Source organism: Mustela erminea, chromosome 7 (genome assembly GCF_009829155.1).
Source record: "Mustela erminea isolate mMusErm1 chromosome 7, mMusErm1.Pri, whole genome shotgun sequence".
Lineage (NCBI taxonomy): Eukaryota > Metazoa > Chordata > Mammalia > Carnivora > Mustelidae > Mustela > Mustela erminea.
The window spans coordinates 66905503-66925751 of record NC_045620.1 but is presented as its reverse complement, the minus strand read 5'-3'; the positions used below and the strand labels follow the sequence as shown (position 1 = coordinate 66925751).

The 20249-nt window shown below is 42.3% G+C and overlaps 1 protein-coding gene and 1 long non-coding RNA gene across 3 annotated transcripts in view; both read right to left on the bottom strand.

Annotated features, from left to right (window-relative positions):
* The window catches only part of VWA3B (von Willebrand factor A domain containing 3B), a 236408-nt gene that overhangs the window by 158686 nt on the left and 57473 nt on the right, over positions 1 to 20249 (bottom strand). For both annotated transcript variants that reach the window (XM_032351983.1, XM_032351982.1), the window contains exon 8: positions 3798 to 3929. In XM_032351983.1, the coding sequence (XP_032207874.1) occupies positions 3798 to 3929 (132 nt within the window). The remainder of the gene's footprint in view (positions 1 to 3797; positions 3930 to 20249) is intronic.
* LOC116595525 lies at positions 7089 to 7416 on the bottom strand. Its single transcript, XR_004287729.1, has 2 exons — positions 7371 to 7416; positions 7089 to 7147 (listed from the first exon to the last, which is right to left on the bottom strand). It is a non-coding gene; the product is annotated as an uncharacterized LOC116595525 (long non-coding RNA).

Genomic DNA, 20249 nt, shown 5'->3' with positions numbered 1-20249 from the left:
GTCTCACTCTCCATGTGTTCTGTTGGAATTGCCTGTAGGGCTTTAGTGTGCCTCTAGCCCCTTCCTTGTTGTTTGACATCGAGTTTGATATTTTGAAACAACCGAATATTGAGAGTCCAGTCTTGGCATGACTATACAACATGATTAGACTTATTATCTCCAGTGAGAAAAAATGGCTGTGAAGGTTATTACAAATGAGGAGCTCCTGAAATGATGAGCTGCAGGATCAGCCAAAGAAGGGTCAAGTCTCTCTAATGTGGACAAATTCTTGAACGTTTTGTGAGAAAAGCCATCTTTTCATCTTAAAGTCATACCCGGCACACTCACACACACACAAGAACACAGAATGCTCAGATGCATTAACACCAATATCTCTGAACAGCTCAGCATCTCAGGAGCGATCCACATCCTCCTCTTTTACTTTATTAACACCTGCACTGAGGTATAACTGACATAGAGTAAACCAGGCACATGTAAAGTGCACAAACTGATACATCTTGATGTATGTATGGTTACATTTCTATTTATCATCTTGCCATTTGTTTTCTTTTTTTTTTTTTTTTTTTTTTTTTTTTTTCAAGGCAGAAATAGAATTTTATGTTTGCACTTTAGGTTTAGGAACAATCAGAAGTAATTGTATTTGCACTGGCTTGTTCTATTGGCCCCGTTTGTTCTTGGCTCTCTTTTCCCCTCCTGACAGATCTCGGATTGAGTATTTTTAGTTCCATTTTATCTCCTTTATTGGCCTGTTTTGTCATTTAGTAGTTACTTTAGGTATATAGCAAACATCTTCAATATATCATGCCCTTATTTCAATTAACAGTATAGGAGAGACTTTGTCTAATTCACATGAATGTTTCACATTCAATGGCAGCCCATCTGACCTCCTCCATTCTAACCCACCCACCTCCAGATGGCTATGCTATCTCCTTTGACCTAGCAGGCCTTGGGCAGTCGAAGTTAGGGAACGGCTATGCCTTCAGAGAAAGCAGATTCTCCTTTCTCTCAATAATGCTGTGCTACAGGTGGCAACAGGAGCAGATCAGACACTCCAAACATGGTCTCAAGGCCCAAAGCAAAGTTACAGAAGTTTCAATGAGTATCCAAGAGTGGAAAGGTCCAGGCCAAATTTTCCTTTTTATTTTTTTAATTTTTAAAAATTTTTTAAAGATTTTATTTATTTATTTGACAGAGATCACAAGTAGGCAGAGAGGCAGGCAGAGTCGGGGGGAAGCAGGATCCCCGATGAGCAGAGAACCCAACGTCGGGCTCAGTCCCAGGACCCTGAGATCATGACCTGAGTCTAAGGCAGAGGCTTTAACCCACTGAGCCACCCAAGCACCCCCAAATTTTCCTTTTTAAATAGAAATAGTACACTTGAAGCATCTTTTGAAAATGTGTACTTTTTAGTTTTGGGTGTTGTGTGTGTGTATTAGACTGAAATAAAGGGGGGGCACCTGGGTGGCTCAGTGGGTTAAAGCCTCTGCCTTTGGCTCAGGTCATGATCCCAGGGTCCTGGGATCAAGCCCCGCAACAGGCTCTCTGCTCAGCAAAGAACCTGCTTCCCTTCCGATCTCTCTGCCTGCCTTTCTGCCTACTTGTGATCTCTGTCAAATAAATAAATAAATAAATAAATAAAATGATGCAGACCAAAATAAAGAAACTGTAATCTGTCCTTCTATTAATTACTGAGGTCAACTGATAATATCTAAAAATCTTCTTTTAATCCTCAAGACTAACTACCCCAAGTTTAAATACTCCCTATTTTAGTCTACTTGTACTACCACAACAAAAATACAATAGACTGGGTGGCTTAAACAACATAAATTCATTTTCTCACAGTTCTGGAGACTGAAAATCCAAGATCAAGGTGCCCTCAGGATTGGTTTCTGGTGAAGCATCTCTTTCTGGCTTGTAGATGGTCATCTTCCTACTGTGTCCTCCTATAACTTTTCTTCTGTGCATGCGTGGAAAGAGAGAGGTCTCTGGCGTCTCCTCCTCTTCTCATAAGGACACTAGTCATACTTGATTAGGGCTCCGCCCTTATGATCTCATTTAACCTTAACTATACCTCTTAAAGGCCCTATTTCCTCATACAATCACATTTGGGGTTAGAGTTTCAACACATGAACTTTGGAGGAACAATACAGTCCATTGCACTACCCCCGACACACCTGAGTAGCAGGATCACCACTCTCTTGTGTAGCATGGATGCTGACTTTATCCCAAGCCCCCGCTTCATTTTCATTCTCTCAGGATGACAGAGGATGCTTTGGGTTCACACTGAGTACGGTGTCACTACCAATGAGCAGCCCCTCTGGACAAGCCTGATAGGTCCCTCCTTGGGGACCCCAGAGAGCTGGCACTGGCAAAGCAACTGCAGTTGTGCTGCCCTAGACCCACAGCTGGACAGCCAGTCACAGGAAAGATTCACTGTCACCAGGAATTCATCGGGTTGCACAGGGCAAGGTTGCCCATGCCTTTACCCTACTCTTCCCTCTCTACACATGTCTGCTCCCCAATTCTCCCCTTCAACCACATCCCTGCCCTAGCTGGTCTGGCTCCTTGCTCTCGTCCTACATTGACACCTCTGCAATATAGGCAGGGTACCAGGAGGCAATACAGCCTGGCCAAGGTTCCCAAACTTTGCTGCACATTAGGATCACCTGGGGAGCTTTCAAAACCCTTGATATCCAGACCACATACTTTATGGATTCAATCAGAATGTCTAGGGTGAAAGCCAGACTTGGGTACTTTTACTGAGGAACTAGGTTTTGAATCCTAGTTTCACCACTTCTGGTTCTGTAGCCTTGAGTAAGTTACTTAACCTAAATGGAGATCATAGTAGCACCTATCTTATAAGATTGTAGGAAGGGTTAAATGAGTGAATACTGTGAAGAGCCTAGCACAAAGCTTGCCATGTAAGGGATGTGCTGTAAGTGCTAACCACCATTATTACCAGAGTTACCCTAAATGAAACCAGCACCCTACATAGGCACTAACTTAAGAATTCAGAAAGGAGAATCAGTATACTCTCTAACTGTGAAAGGGAAAGAGTCAGCAAACATTTATCAAATACCTGCTTGGTGCAAAGTGTATATTATTTTACTTAATCTTTATAATAATCCGTCAAGACGGATATAGTTACTTAGCAGAAGAATAAACTAAAACTTAAAGGAATTAATTCAGGTCAATGCCTAATGAAGGAGTTAGGATTTGCAACCAGGACTTTCTCACTCCAAACTCAGGTTCCTCTGAATACTCTTCTCAACTAGGCCTCCAGCTTTGGATTCCCATGTTTTTCTCTGGATCACCCAATTTTAGCAAAAATCCTGTTAAGTCAGTTTAGCCAGAATCCCCTACCCTCTACATCTAATCAAAGTCCTCATAGCCCACCACCCCCAGGTGATATCTGGTCACCCTGACCTCCCTTCAGGAAGATCCTGTCAGGTAGGTTTAGCAAGAATCCCCCTTTACCCCTGATGTTTCCTCTTAATAATTTTCCATCAACCAACCCCACACTGCTCCTTGGCTACAAATCCCCAATCGTCCATGTTGTAGTCAACACTAAGCCCAGTACACTGAGGCGTCTTTCCCTAGCAGTTACCACTTGCCTGTCCAGCTGGTTTTTCTTGAACAATCCCACACACACACACACTCTCTCTCTCTCTCTCTCATCACATACACACACACACATACAAACAGCACAACTCTGGAAAAACTCCTCAGGAAACATCCTTTCATCCCCAACTGGTAATAGTTATGACTCTTACACTATGAACATAAATGGTACGCACCATGGTTTACTGTGGCCACGTCAGACGGAGCCACGGATGGCTCTGTGACCAGCTTCTGGATCTGAGTCAAAGTGCTACAGGCTTCCTCTATCTCCCTCCAAATAAGAAACACGTCCTCTCTGACTCCAGCTCCTGGGAGGAGAAACACAGTGTGAGTGGGTGCCTATGGCAGGCCCAAGAACTCTCTGGTAGTTCCAGAGGCCTGCTACACTCCAGCCAAGTTTCTAAAACATTTTCAAACATCAACTTCCACTTTCCCTACTAATCTGAGAATCAGAACTGAAATCCTTAAAGTGCTGTCACCTGAAAAAAATCATAAACCCATATTTTAAGATGTAATAAATCTTTGTAAATATTTGTAGCAGCCATAATATTTTAAGATGAATTCTTGATAATACTCAAATAAGATAAAGAATAAAATTATTCAAAATCACCTAATAAAAGCCAGGGTGAGGAAGGGAAATTCAGTGGTATATGAAAGTAATAATTCCTAATCTCTCTTGATTAAGCTGAGATTTCCTACTTCTCTAAAAACCACTTTCACAGTCTTTATTTTCCCCTAGTGTAAGAAATGATTCTTTGGCCTCCTTTTCTGGATTTCTACTGTCTCAATTAAGGGTTAGGTTTGGCTGTATGCTATTTTTTTCAAAATGATATGGCTCCTTAATATAGATATTAATCTCATTCTCACAATCAATCAATAAAATTTTATCCTATGGGTAAGAGGTCCAGGCCCTAACAGATTGGTAGTTTCCAGAGATTAAGAAGGGTGTTGGACCAGGAGGGAAATGGGTATGACCACAGAAGTACAACATAAGGGATCCTGCAGTGGTATCTTGACAACATCATGAGGCCAGTGGTGATTCTAAGAGGCCACGAGAATACCTCCCATTTTCAGTGGCATCCATGGACCCAGCCACTGGCCTGGTCCTACTCAAGGCATCAATGGGCTACCAGATAGTCACTGCTCCAGAGTTGTTTCTAGTATGGTTGTAGTAACAAGAATTTTGCAGACATATTCTCTAGTTTTAAAAACTCCCTTCCAGTAAAAAGCTTAAACAACTAACTCAATTTTACAAGCTGTACACAGTCAGCTCAGAGAACATGGACAACGTTATCATTAAAGTAAGCTAGTCCAAACTGTCCAATGAGAAATACCTTTGAGGGTACCTGCTTTGTGCTTGCTATTGTGCTTGGGCCTTCTAAACACTGTCTCTTTCTCTTTGCCACAGCTCTGCAGGCAAATTCTACTCTTGTCCTCCTTCTACAGCTACACAGAAACTGAGGCAGAATGAGTCATCCAAGGTCACACTGTCAATGACTATCAGAGCAGGGAGTCAAACCCAAGTTGGTGTGACTCTACCAACTCTGCCACCCTGCACAGTTGTCCTAGAAAAGGAATGGATGGTTATAGAGGGTCCCTACATGCACCCCCCCTTGCTTCTATGGAGATCCCACTTACCAAGCCCATCTACATGATGATAGTCCACAGATGCCTGAGACCCACAGAGACTGAGAGAATATCATCAGGTCTGGGGGCTGCCCCCGGAGACTCATCTACCCAGGGTGATTAACCTTAAGCCACCAGGACAGACCAAGGCCAGACCATAGTCAAAGTTTCTGACTTTCAAATGTAGTCAAGAAGGGCAGGGCAGAAGTAAAGGGACACCAGGGATTTGGCCCTCCTGAAGCTGGCCTGGTGGAGAGAGAATATTAAAAGTTGTATTCATAAAGAAGCAAGTGACAATTCCTGACAGAGATGGAGGGCCATCATGGCTCTACAGCCATCGATAGCCTGAGGAGTGAAACATGATGGGTACCCAGCTCCATGCTGGAACTCCCAAAATACTGCAATCTGCTGCCAAATGCAAACCTTAAGCCCACAAGGCTTTCTGGCTGCTGCAAAAGCAAAACTGACTTCCAGCTGCTTACTGGAGCACGGAGGTATTAAGTAGCAGAATCCTCTCTAAAAGTTTCAAATGAGTCACGGCTTTCCATTTTCCTCAGACTTGCCAATAGTATCATAAGAGGGAGTGAGCTGGTTGGAGACAAGATGGTGGGGAAGTAGGAGGAGGCGCCCTTTCAACCTGTACCCTCAAGTGAGCTGATTACCTTCCAAAGAACTCCAATCACCCACGAAATCAACCTGAGATCAGAATTATACACGTCTGGATCTCTACCGGAGCAGAAGACACCAGTGGACAGGTAAAGCGGAGTGGGAAAGTCGGACTAATACCAGAAGGTAAACAAAAGGGGGAGGGAGCCACCAGAGGCAACCCATTGGAAAGTAATACCCCAATACCAGAGTGCCCTGCGTCTGGGGACCAGCATTAACTCGGGAGTCTGGCAGAAAGCTCTCAAAAAGAGCAAAGGATCACCGCGGGGGAAATTGTGGGAATCAGGGTGTTAGGGACAGGGGCTTAAGTCCCCAGACCCAGGACAGCCACCCCTGGCGCAGAGCCAGAGAGAGTGCGGCAGAGAAACCAGGTCTCAGTCCCTGAGCCAGCAGCGCGCCTGAGAGCGCGTGGGGCCCGGCTCCCGTGAGGGGCTGGGAGCCTCACCAGCCAACAGAAGCACAACCTTTTTGCAGTCCCCACGAGAGTGCTCTGCCATGCTATCAGAGTCCGAGTCGCACCCCGCGCCCTCCCCTGAGAGAGGAGTGCACTGGTGCCAGCCAGGTGCTCTCTACTGGAAAGACCAGGCACTCCCAGCGGGGGCCAGCGGGAAAATCTCAGTGTGCGATCACTGCTTGGAACCTCTCTGGCAGTCTGGAGCTGCCCAGACAGCAGCCTCTGCCGTGGTTTGGGGTACAAGCAAAAAATCCTGCGTCCCCAAGGACCACGACTCGGAACCTGCTCTGCCAGCGGCCAAGGGGGGATTTATTTGGGCTCTACAGCCAGACTGAGGCTTCTCTCTGAGAGGGAGGTCAGGATGCAGTTTGCTTTCCTCTAAACCTACAAAAACCATCAAAAACGGTCAAGGTTAGAGAGAAAAACAAAAGTGAACAAACATAAAAACTTCCAGAGAACAAAAGCCTGAAAAAACCAGTTTCCTCAGAGCCTACCCCCTTGAGGAGGGGGGCGGGAGGACTTAACTCAGAGAACTTCACTGACTGAAAACCCACGTGGCAGGCCCCTCCCCCAGAAAACCAACCAGGAAAGGAAAAAAAAAAAAAAAAGAAAGAAAGAAAAGACGACAAGAGAACAGCCACCACTACTTTATAGGACAACTTTTATTTTTAATTTGTTCCCACTATTCTGGCTCATTTATTTTTATATAAATAATTTTTTAACCTATTTACCATCACAGTGAGATGTCCAGTACATCAAACTCCATAATAATCTTCTAACCTGAACGTTTTTTTTTTTTAAAGATTTTATTTATTTATTTGTCAGAGAGAGAGAGGGAGAGAGAGCGAACACAGGCAGACAGAATGGTAGGCAGAGACAGAGGGAGAAGCAGGCTCCCTGCAGAGCAAGGAGCCCGATGTGGGACTCGATCCCAGGATGCCGGGATCATGACCTGAGCCAAAGGCAGCTGCTTAACCAACTGAGCCACCCAGGCGTCCCTAACCTGAACTTTTTGATACATACACCTGTGTTTTCCTTTTGCATTTCTATTTTTTAAATTTCTTTTTTAAAAATTTTTAGTTTAGTTTAGTCTAGTTTATTCCTTTTTTTATTTTTATTTTCTAATATTCATACAGAGTTAAACTTTAAGGCAATCCCCTTTACCCAATCAATGCTACCCCTATAGGTAAACCAGTTTTTAATCCCCCTTTATCTTAGGGAAGTTGAGTCCTTTAACAAAGATATCAAGATACATCCAGGAAGAATCAAAACAACCTTCCTCGCCCACACTGAGAATTTATAACCACTCTCCCATCTTTTTCTTCCACCAGTGTTTCTGTGTTTTTGTGTTTGTCCTGATAGTATATAAATATTACACTTGGGGTTCTTTTTGACAAGGTTCTATCTTTATTTGCTTATTTTTTTTTCTCTTGTAATATACTTTTATCAGTCTTTTTGTTTGTCTGTTTTTTGTTTGTATACTTCATAAATCTTACCAAGGGGCCCATTTGGGCTGAACCTTCTCTTTTATCTTCTCTTTCTTTCCTGTCTCTCTCTCTCTCTCTCTTTTTCTTTTCTTTTTTCTCTCGTTTGGGTGGGGAACCCTGATTGCTCAGAAGCATTCCAGGGTGCACCTTGACTGCACCACGGTCGACACATCCAGCTACATCCATTCAGCCATCTCTCACCAAAATGACTAGGAGGAGGAATGCCCAACAGAAGAAAAATACAGAGGATGGGCCTTCTGCAACAGAGCTAATGGCTATCAACATAGACAACATGTTGAAAAGAGAATTCAGGCTAACAATTATCCAGGCAATAGCTAGGTTGGAGAAAGCCATGAATTACCAAACGGAATTGATTAGGGCTGAACTGAAAGAGACCAGAGATCATGTTTTCAATGTTAGGGAAGAGCTGAAAGCTACCAGGGATGAGCTTCACAATGCTCTCAATGAGTTTCAAACTAATCTAAATTCTCTCAACGCTAGAGTAACTGAGACAGAAGATAGAATTAGTGATCTAGAGGACAAACATATAGAAAGGATCAGGAGGAAGCCTGGAACAAACAGCTTAGAAGCCTCGAAAACAGAATCAGGGAAATAAATGATGCCATGAAAGGTTCCGACGTCAGAATTATTGGAATCCCTGAAGGGGAGGAGAAAGAAAGAAGTCTAGAAGATATAGTGGAACAAGTTCTTCATGAAAATTTTCCCAATCTCGCGAATGGAACCAGCGTTCATGTACTAGAGGCCAAACGGTCTCCACCCAAGATTATAAATTCCAGAAAAACATCAAGGCACCTGATAGTCAAATTGAGGAATCATAATTGTAGATATAATCTCTTGAAAGCCGCTAGGACAAAGAGGCTCCTTACTTACAAAGGAAAGCCCATCAGAATAACATCAGACCTGTCCACAGAGACCTGGCAAGCCAGAAAGGGCTGGCAAGATATATTCAGGGCACTAAATGAAAAGAACATGCAGCCAAGAATACTTTATCCAGCAAGACTGACATTCAAAATGGATGGAGAGATAAAGAGTTTCCAAGACCGGCAAGGCTTAAAAGACTATGCAACCACCAAGCCGACACTGCAGGAAATATTAAGGGGGGTTCTATAAAAGAGGAAAAAGCCTAAGAATAGCATTGAACAGAAATATAGAGACAATCTACAGAAAGAAAGACTTCAAAGGTAACGCGATGTCAATAAAAATGTATCTATCAATAATCACTCTCAATGTGAATGGCCTATATGCGCCCATAAAACAGCACAGGGTTGTAGACTGGATAAAATGACAGGACCCATCCATATGTTGTCTACAAAAGACCCATTTTGAACCTAAACATATACCCAGACATAAAGTGAAGGGATGGGCCTCAAAAGAAGGCCAGGGTAGTGATTCTCATATCAGACAAATTAGATTTTAAACTAAAGACTGTAGTCAGAGATACAGAAGGATACTACATCATTCTTAAAGGGACTATCCACCAAGATGATCTAACAATTGTAAATATCTATGCCCCCAATATGGGAGCAGCCAATTACACAAGAAAACTGTTAATCAAGATAAAGAGTCATATTGATATGAATACACTAATAGTGGAGATCTTAACATGCTTCTCTCAGAAACAGACAGATTATCGAAGCAGAAAATCAATAAAGAAACAAGAGCACTGAATGACACATTGGACCCTAAAACAACAGAACACTCATCTTCTCAAGTGCACATGGAACCTTCTCCAGAACAGACCACATACTGGGTCACGAATCAGGACTCAACCGATACCAAAAGACTGAGGTTCTGCACATTCTCAGATCACAATGCTTTGAAACTGGAGCTCAATCACAAGGAAAAGTTCGGAAGGAACTCAAACACCTGGAAGCTAAATACCACCTTGCTTAAGAATGCTTGGATCAACCAGGAGATCAAAGAAGAACTTAAACAATTCATGGAAACCAATGAGAATGAAGACACTTCAGTCCAAAACCTATGGGATACAGCGAAGGTGGGCCTAAGGGGGAAATACATAGCCATCCAAGCCTCCCTCAAAAAAATTGAAAAATCCAGAACATACCAGCTGTCTCTACACCTTAAAGAACTAGAGAATCAACAACAAATCAAACCAACTCCATACATAAGAAGGGAAATAATCAAGATTAGAGCTGAGATCAATGAGGTAGAAACCAGAGATACAGTAGAACGTATCAATGAAACTAGAAGCTGGTTTTTTGAAAGAATCAATAAGATCGATAAACCATTGGCCACACTAATCCAAAAGAAAAGAGAGGAAGTCCAAATTCATAAAATCATGAATGAAAAGGGAGAGATCACAACTAACACCAAGGAAGTAGAAACAATCATCAGAAGTTATTATCAACAGTTATATGCCAATAAGCTAAGTAACCTAGATGAAATGAATGCATTCATGGAAAACTATAAACTCCCAAAATTGAACCAGGAAGAAATTGACAACCTGAATAGACCAATATCTAGTAACGAGATTGAAGCAGGGATCAAAAACCTCCCAAAAAACAAGAGCCCAGGACCTGATGGATTCCCTGGGGAATTCTACCAAACTTTCAACGAAGAAAAAACACCTATTCTCCTGGAGCTGTTTCAAAAAATTGAAGCAGAAGGAAAATTTCCAGACTCTTTCTATGAAACCAGCATTACCTTGATCCCCAAACCAGGCAAAGACCCTACCAAAAAGGAGAATTTCAGAAATATCACTGATTAATATGGATGCTAAGATTCTCAACAAGATCCTAGCAAACAATCACTAAGGAAATGTTGAAAAACAAAAATAAAACAGGGGGAGAAACTCGAGGGGAGGAGTCAAGATGGTGGAGAAGTAGCAGGCTGAGACTACTTCAGCTAGCCGGAGATCAGCTAGATAGCTTATCTAAAGATTGCAAACACCTGAAAATTCATCGGCAGATCGAAGAGAAGAAGAACAGCAATTCTGGAAACAGAAAAACAGCCACTTTCTGAAAGGTAGGACCGGCGGAGAAGTGAATCCAAAGCCACGGGAAGATAGACCCCGGGGGGAGGGGCCGGCTCCCGGCAAGCGGCAGAGCAACGGCGCACAAAATCAGGACTTTTAAAAGTCTGTTCCGCTGAGGGACATCGCTCCAGAGGCTACCCGGGGCAAAGCCCACACGGGGTCAGCCTGGCCTCGGGTCCCGCAGGGTCACAGAAGGATCGGGGGTGTCTGAGTGTCGCAGAGCTTGCGGGTATTGGAACGGGAAAGCCGGCTACAGAGACAGAGCTGACAGTAAGCTCGCAGCTCGGTGTTACCTTGAACCGGTCGCAGGCTCGGTGAGCTCGGAGCGCGGCCGGAGGTCAGGCAGACGGGAGTAACTGGGCGCTGTTCTCTGAGGGCGCACTGAGGAGTGCGGCCCTGGGCTCTCGGCTCCTCCAGGCCGGAGACCAGAAGGCCGCCATTAGTATTCCCGTCCTCCGGAACTCTACGGAAAGCGCTCAGGGAACAAAAGCTCCTGAAAGCAAACCCAAGCGGATTACTCACCCCGGCCCCGGGTAAGGGCGGTGTAATTCCGCCTGGGGCAAAGACACTTGAGAATCACTACAACAGGCCCCTCCCCCAGAAGATCAACAAGAAATCCAGCCCAGACCAAGTTCACCTACCAAGGAGTGCGGTTTCAATACCAAGGAGAGCAGCAGAAATCCAGAGGAGGAGAAAGCCAAGCATGGAACTCGTGGCTTTTTCCCTGTGATTTTTTTTAGTCTTGCAGTTAATTTAATTTTTTTCTTTTTCATTTTTTGTTTTTTGTTTTTTTTTTTCTTGCCTTCGGGTAAATTTTTTTTTTAACTGTTACCTTTTTCTTTTTTAACGATTTTTTACTAGTTTATCTAATATATATATTTTTTCTTTTTTACATTTTTCTTAGGTGTTTTCTCTTTTTTAAAATTCTTTTCTTTTCTTTTCTTTTTTCTTTCTTCTTTTTTTTTTCTTTCTTTCTTTCTTCCTTTTTGAACCTCTTTTTATCCCCTTTCTCCCCCCTCACGATTTTGGATCTCTTCTAATTTGGTTAAAGCATATTTTCCTGGGGTTGGTGCCACCCTTTTAGTACTTTACTTGCCCCTTCATATACTCTTATCTGGACAAAATGACAAGACGGAAAAATTCAACACAAAAAAAAGAACAAGAGGCAGTACCGAAGGCTAGGGACCTAATCAATACAGACATTGGTAATATGTCAGATCTAGAGTTCAGAATGACAATTCTCAAGGTTCTAGCCGGGCTCGAAAAAGGCATGGAAGATATTAGAGAAACCCTCTCGAGAGATATAAAAGCCCTTTCTGGAGAAATAAAAGAACTAAAATCTAACCAAGTTGAAATCAAAAAAGCTATTAATGAGGTGCAATCAAAAATGGAGGCTCTCACCGCTAGGATAAATGAGGCAGAAGAAAGAATTAGTGATATAGAAGACCAAATGACAGAGAATAAAGAAGCTGAGCAAAAGAGGGACAAACAGCTACTGGACCACGAGGGGAGAATTCGAGAGATAAGTGACACCATAAGACGAAACAACATTAGAATAATTGGGATTCCAGAAGAAGAAGAAAGAGAGAGGGGAGCAGAAGGTATACTGGAGAGAATTATTGGGGAGAATTTCCCCAATATGGCAAAGGGAACGAGCACCAAAATTCAGGAGGTTCAGAGAATGCCCCTCAAAATCAATAAGAATAGGCCCACACCCCGTCACCTAATAGTAAAATTTACAAGTCTCAGTGACAAAGAGAAAATCCTGAAAGCAGCCCGGGAAAAGAAGTCTGTAACATACAATGGTAAAAATATTAGATTGGCAGCTGACTTATCCACAGAGACGTGGCAGGCCAGAAAGAGCTGCATGATATTTTCAGAGCACTAAACGAGAAAAACATGCAGCCAAGAATACTATATCCAGCTAGGCTATCATTCAAAATAGAAGGAGAGATTAAAAGCTTCCAGGACAAACAAAAACTGAAAGAATTTGCAAATACCAAACCAGCTCTACAGGAAATCTTGAAAGGGGTCCTCTAAGCAAAGAGAGAGCCTACAAGTGGTAGATCAGAAAGGAACAGAGACCATATACAGTAACAGTCACCTTACAGGCAATACAATGGCACTAAATTCATATCTCTCAATAGTTACCCTGAATGTTAATGGGCTAAATGCCCCAATCAAAAGACACAGGGTATCAGAATGGATAAAAAAAAAAAAACCATCTATATGTTGCCTCCAAGAAACTCATTTTAAGCCCGAAGACACCTCCAGATTTAAAGTGAGGGGGTGGAAAAGAATTTACCATGCTAATGGACATCAGAAGAAAGCAGGAGTGGCAATCCTTATATCAGATCAATTAGATTTTAAGCCAAAGACTATAATAAGAGATGAGGAAGGACACTATATCATACTCAAAGGGTCTGTCCAACAAGAAGATCTAACAATTTTAAATATCTATGCCCCCAACGTGGGAGCAGCCAACTATATAAACCAATTAATAACAAAATCAAAGAAACACATCAACAATAATACAATAATAGTAGGGGACTTTAACACTCCCCTCACTGAAATGGACAGGTCATCCAAGCAAAAGATCAGCAAGGAAATAAAGGCCTTAAACGACACACTGGACCAGATGGACATCACAGATATATTCAGAACACTTCATCCCAAAGCAACAGAATATACATTCTTCTCTAGTGCACATGGAACATTCTCCAGAATAGATCACATCCTCGGTCCTAAATCAGGACTCAACCGGTATCAAAAGACTGGGATCATTCCCTGCATATTTTCAGACCACAATGCTCTAAAGCTAGAACTCAACCACATTAGGAAGTTTGGAAAGAACCCAAATACATGGAGACTAAACAGCATCCTTCTAAAGAATGAATGGGTCAACCGGGAAATTAAAGAAGAATTGAAAAAAATCATGGAAACAAATGATAATGAAAATACAACGGTTCAAAATCTGTGGGACACAACAAAGGCAGTCCTGAGAGGAAAATATATAGCGGTACAAGCCTTTCTCAAGAAACAAGAAAGGTCTCAGGTACACAACCTAACCCTACAGCTAAAGGAGCTGGAGAAAGAACAAGAAAGAAACCCTAAACCCAGCAGGAGAAGAGAAATCATAAAGATCAGAGCAGAAATCAATGAAATAGAAACCAAAAAAACAATAGAGCAAATCAACGAAACTAGGAGCTGGTTCTTTGAAAGAATTAATAAAATTGATAAACCCCTGGCCCGACTTATCAAAAAGAAAAGAGAAAGGACCCAAATAAATAAAATCATGAATGAAAGAGGAGAGATCACAACTAACACCAAAGAAATACAAACTATTATAAGAACATACTATGAGCAACTCTACGCCAATAAATTTGACAATCTGGAAGAAATGGATGCATTCCTAGAAACATATAAACTACCACAACTGAACCAGGAAGAAATAGAAAGCCTGAACAGACCCATAACCAGTAAGGAGATTGAAACAGTCATTAAAAATCTCCAAACAAACAAAAGCCCAGGGCCAGACGGCTTCCCGGGGGAATTCTACCAAACATTTAAAGAGGAACTAATTCCTATTCTCCTGAAACTGTTCCAAAAAATAGAAATGGAAGGAAAACTTCCAAACTCATTTTATGAGGCCAAAATCACCTTGATCCCAAAACCAGACAAGGATCCCACCAAAAAAGAGAGCTATAGACCGATATCCTTGATGAACACAGATGCGAAACAACAAAATACTAGCCAATAGGATTCAACAGTACATTAAAAAGATTATTCACCACGACCAAGTGGGATTTATTCCAGGGCTGCAAGGTTGGTTCAACATCCGCAAATCAGTCAATGTGATACAACACATCAAGAAAAGAAAGAACAAGAACCATATGATACTCTCAATAGATGCTGAAAAAGCATTTGACAAAGTACAGCATCCCTTCCTGATCAAAACTCTTCAAAGTGTAGGGATAGAGGGCACATACCTCAATATCATCAAAGCCATCTATGAAAAACCCACCGCAAATATCATTCTCAATGGAGAAAAACTGAAAGCTTTTCCCCTAAGGTCAGGAACACGGCAGGGATGTCCATTATCACCACTGCTATTCAACATAGTACTAGAGGTCCTAGCCTCAGCAATCAGACAACAAAAGGAAATTAAAGGCATCCAAATCGGCAAAGAAGAAGTCAAATTATCACTCTTCGCAGATGATATGATACTATATGTGGAAAACCCAAAAGACTCCACTCCAAAACTGCTAGAACTTATACAGGAATTCAGTAAAGTGTCAGGATATAAAATCAATGCACAGAAATCAGTTGCATTTCTCTACACCAACAGCAAGACAGAAGAAAGAGAAATTAAGGAGTCAATCCCATTTACAATTGCACCCAAAACCATAAGATACCTAGGAATAAACCTAACCAAAGAGGCACAGAATCTATACTCAGAAAACTATAAAGTACTCATGAAAGAAATTGAGGAAGACACAAAGAAATGGAAAAATGTTCCATGCTCCTGGATTGGAAGAATAAATATTGTGAAAATGTCTATGCTACCTAAAGCAATCTACACATTTAATGCAATTCCTATCAAAGTACCATCCATCTTTTTCAAAGAAATGGAACAAATAATTCTAAAATTTATATGGAACCAGAAAAGACCTCGAATAGCCAAAGGGATATTGAAAAAGAAAACCAACGTTGGTGGCATCACAATTCCGGACTTCAAGCTCTATTACAAAGCTGTCATCATCAAGACAGCATGGTACTGGCACAAAAACAGACGCATAGATCAATGGAATAGAATATAGAGCCCGGAAATAGACCCTCAACTCTACAGTCAACTAATCTTCGACAAAGCAGGAAAGAATGTCCAATGGCAAAAAGACAGCCTCTTCAATAAATGGTGCTGGGAAAATTGGACAGCCACATGCAGAAAAATGAAACTGGACCATTTCCTTATACCACACACAAAAATAGACTCAAAATGGATGAAGGACCTCAATGTGCGAAAGGAATCCATCAAAATCCTTGAGGAGAACACAGGCAGCAACCTCTTCGACCTCTGCCGCAGCAACATCTTCCTAGGAACAACGCCAAAGGCAAGGGAAGCAAGGGAAAAAATGAACTATTGGGATTTCATCAAGATCAAAAGCTTTTGCACAGCAAAGGAAACAGTTAACAAAATCAAAAGACAACTGACAGAATGGGAGAAGATATTTGCAAACGACATATCAGATAAAGGACTAGTGTCCAGAATCTATAAAGAACTTAGCAAACTGAACACCCAAAGAACAAATAATCCAATCAAGAAATGGGCAGAGGACATGAACAGACATTTCTGCAAAGAAGACATCCAGATGGCCAACAGACACATGAAAAAGTGCTCCATATCACTCGGCATCAGGGAAATACAAATCAAAACCACAATGAGATATCACCTCACACCAGTCAGAATGGCTAAAATCAACAAGTCAGGAAATGACAGATGCTGGTGAGGATGCGGAGAAAGGGGAACCCTCCTACACTGTTGGTGGGAATGCAAGCTGGTGCAGCCACTCTGGAAAACAGCATGGAGGTTCCTCAAAATGTTGAAAATAGAACTGCCCTATGACCCAGCAATTGCACTATTGGGTATTTACCCTAAAGATATAAACATAGTGATCCGAAGGGGCACGTGCACCCGAATGTTTATAGCAGCAATGTCCACAATAGCCAAACTATGGAAAGAACCTAGATGTCCATCAACAGATGAATGGATCAAGAAGATGTGGTATATATACACAATGGAATACTATGCAGCCATCAAAAGAAATGAAATCTTGCCATTTGCGACAACATGGATGGAACTAGAGCGTATCATGCTTAGTGAAATAAGTCAAGCAGAGAAAGACAACTATCATATGATCTCCCTGATATGAGGAAGTGGTGATGCAACATGGGGGCTTAAGTGGGTAGGAGAAGAATCAATGAAACAAGATGGGATTGGGAGGGAGACAAACCATAAGTGACTCTTAATCTCACAAAACAAACTGAGGGTTGCTGGGGGGAGGGGGTTTGGGAGAAGGGGGTGGGATTATGGACATTGGGGAGGGTATGTGCTTTGGTGAGTGCTGTGAAGTGTGTAAACCTGGTGATTCACAGACCTGTACCCCTGGGGATAAAAATATATGTTTATAAAAAATAAAAAATTAAAAAAAAAATTAAAAAAATAAAACAGGGGGCATCACGTTACCTGATTTCAAGCTTTACTACAAAGCTGTGATCACCAAGACAGCATGGTACTGGCATAAAAACAGACACATAGACCAGTGGAACAGAGTAGAGAGCCCAGATATGGACCCTCAACTCTATGGTCAAATAATCTTTGACAAAACAGGAAAAAATATACAGTGGAAAAAAGAAAGTCTCTTCAATAAATGGTGCTGGGCAGCTATATGTAGAAGAATGAAACTCAACCATTCTCTTACACTATACACAAAGATAAACTCAAAATGGATAAAGACCTCAACGTGAGACAGGAATCCATCAGAACCCTAGAGGAGAATATAGGCAGTAACCTCTTTGATATCAGCCACAGCAACTTCTTTCAAGATATGTCTCCAAAGGCAAAGGAAACAAAAGCGAAGATGAACTTTTGGACTTCATCAAGATCAAAAGCTTCTGCACAGCAAAAGAAACAGTCAACAAAACAAAAGGCAGCCCACGGAATGGGAGAAGATATTTGCAAATGACAGTACAGACAAAAGGTTGATATCCAGGATCTATAAAGAACTCCTCAAACTCAACACACACAAAACAGACAATCACATAAAAATAATGGGCAGAAGATATGAACAGACACTTCTCCAATGAAGACATACAAATGGCTATCAGACACATGAAAAAAATGTTCATCATCACTAGCCATCAGGGAGATTCAAATTAAAACCACATTGAGATATCACTTTACACCAGTTAGAATGGCCAAAATTAGCAATACAGGAAACAACATGTGTTGGAGAGGATGTGGAGAAAGGGGAACCCTCCTACACTGTTGGTGGGAATGCAAGTTGGTACAGCCACTTTGGAAAACAGTGTGGAAATTCCTCAAGAAATTAAAAACAGAACTTCCCTATGACCCTGCAATTGCACTACTGGGTATTTACCCCAAAGATACAGATGTAGTGAAAAGAAGGGCCATCTGTACCCCAATGTTTATAGCAGCAATGGCCACGGTCGCCAAACTATGGAAAGAACCAAGATGCCCTTCAACAGACGAATGGATAAGGAAGATGTGGTCCATATACACTATGGAGTATTATGCCTCCATCAGAAAGGATGAATATCCAACTTTTGTAGCAACATGGATGGGACTGGAAGAGATTATGCTGAGTGAAATAAGTCAAGCAGAGAGAGTCAATTATCATATGGTTTCACTTATTTGTGGAGCATAACAAATAGCATGGAGGATAAGGGGAGATGGAGAGGAGAAGGGAGTTTAGGGAAATTGAAAGAGGAGGTGAACCATGAGAGACTATGGACTCTGAAAAACAATCTGAGGGTTTTGAAGGGGCGGGGGGTGGGAGGTTGGGGGAACCAGGTGGCAAGTATTAGAGAGGGCACGGATTGCATGGAGCACTGGGTGTGGTGCACAAACAATGAATACTGTTACGCTGAAAAAAAAAAAATGAAAAAAAAAATTTTTTTAATTAAAAAAAAAAAAGAGGGAGTGAGCCACAGGTCACCGACAAAGTAAAAACCAGAACCAGGACAGTGTATTTAAGGGGCAGCAAGTGATAGCATGCTCTGTGAGCAGACAGTAATTAGATTATCAATACACTGGTTTAGTTGTTATAATTAGGTAGCTTCAGATTCCTATGCTGGCACTCAGAAAGCCAAACAACCTAAAACTGTTCATTTAACTAGATTTGCTTTAAAAACAAAATGGGACAAACTGGAGAGCAATAAAAAGCATGACTTAGGATGCAGAGTTTCATTATTCCACAGGCAGTGAGGAAGTGCTGCCATTTTTATCAGGGACACTTCTAAGGGACTTAGCTGGGATATTAGACAGTTGCAACCCAGGGAGACAGAGCTACTGAAGAGTAAGAGGATAAAGGACAAGGCACAGGAAATTCCGGTATTCAGAGAGCTTGGTGAATTTGAGATGCTCCAGGCTAAACCACAGAGGAGACAAAACCACAAGGAAGCCACATGGATTTTGATCATCAAGGTAAAAGCCAGCCAAGATCTGCTGGGCACAGAAGCAGGATATGGTTCCTCAAAGAGACATCCAGACAAAGTACCAAATCTTCCAACCCAAACGTCCCCCCAACCCCCGCCGCAACAAGCCCGGCCATCTCCCATGTGCCATGAGGTAGCAATTTGAAGGCTCAAAGAATTCTGACACCAGCTGGGAGACATGTCACATTAAACTGCTGTTTTTCATTAGCACCTGGTATTGATTTCTCGGACTGGCTGGTTTAACAAATGAAATGAGCCCCAGGTCAGATGTGTTTTGATATGTCAGGGGAACACCACTTCCCTGTCAGATCTTCCATGTCTCACCTACAGGATAAAGTCCAGTTGTCAGAGTCCAATTCATTAATTCTTCATTTGGCAAATATTTGTCATGCCCTTACTATGTGGTGGATGAGCACTGCCAGTGCTAAGGGCCCTGCTCCCTGCCTTGTAATCAAGTCCAGGGTTCAAGGCCCCAAAACATTCCCTCCAGTGTTCTGCCACCTGGTCAGGGCACTGTCCTCCTAGCCTCTAGTGCCCCTGTACACCACTATCCTCACCATCAGGAAACTCAGGGCCCTCCACTGCATTCAGCCCACCCTTCATTCAAGGCACTGTCCAGCCTCTGCCATCAAGGTTGGCCCAGCCATCACAGCAAACAGTGATCTGCCTCCAGCTCCTTCTCAGTCTCATGGAAGGCATTAACCACAAGCACTGCTCTCAGTCCTTTTGCTTCCAGGCACACTCTCAGACCCCCACCCCCATTAGACAGGCTGACAGTATATGCAGTTCCTGGCTGCCTGTCAACCCAACCGCCAATTCCAAGGAGGACAAAGCAGCATCAGCCAGGGATGGTGAACTAGTATTTGCATAACTTTGAATCCAGTCTAATTTAAGTCAATTCTTCACAAACATGATGCTTTATTTTTAGTACGCAGCTGCTTACAACACAGCTCACCAATCAGCAGTGTGTCCCCAGTCATCCTGCTGTCAAGAGCTATGGTCTAAAACTCTCCTGTGGTGTGAGCTTGGATTACTGCCTGTGTTGGCACAGACTGACTTTGCTCACTAGATTGCAAATGTCTGGAACTTAGGGACAATGTCTTTTCTTTCTTTGTATCCTCTACGGAACTTAGCACAAAATCTA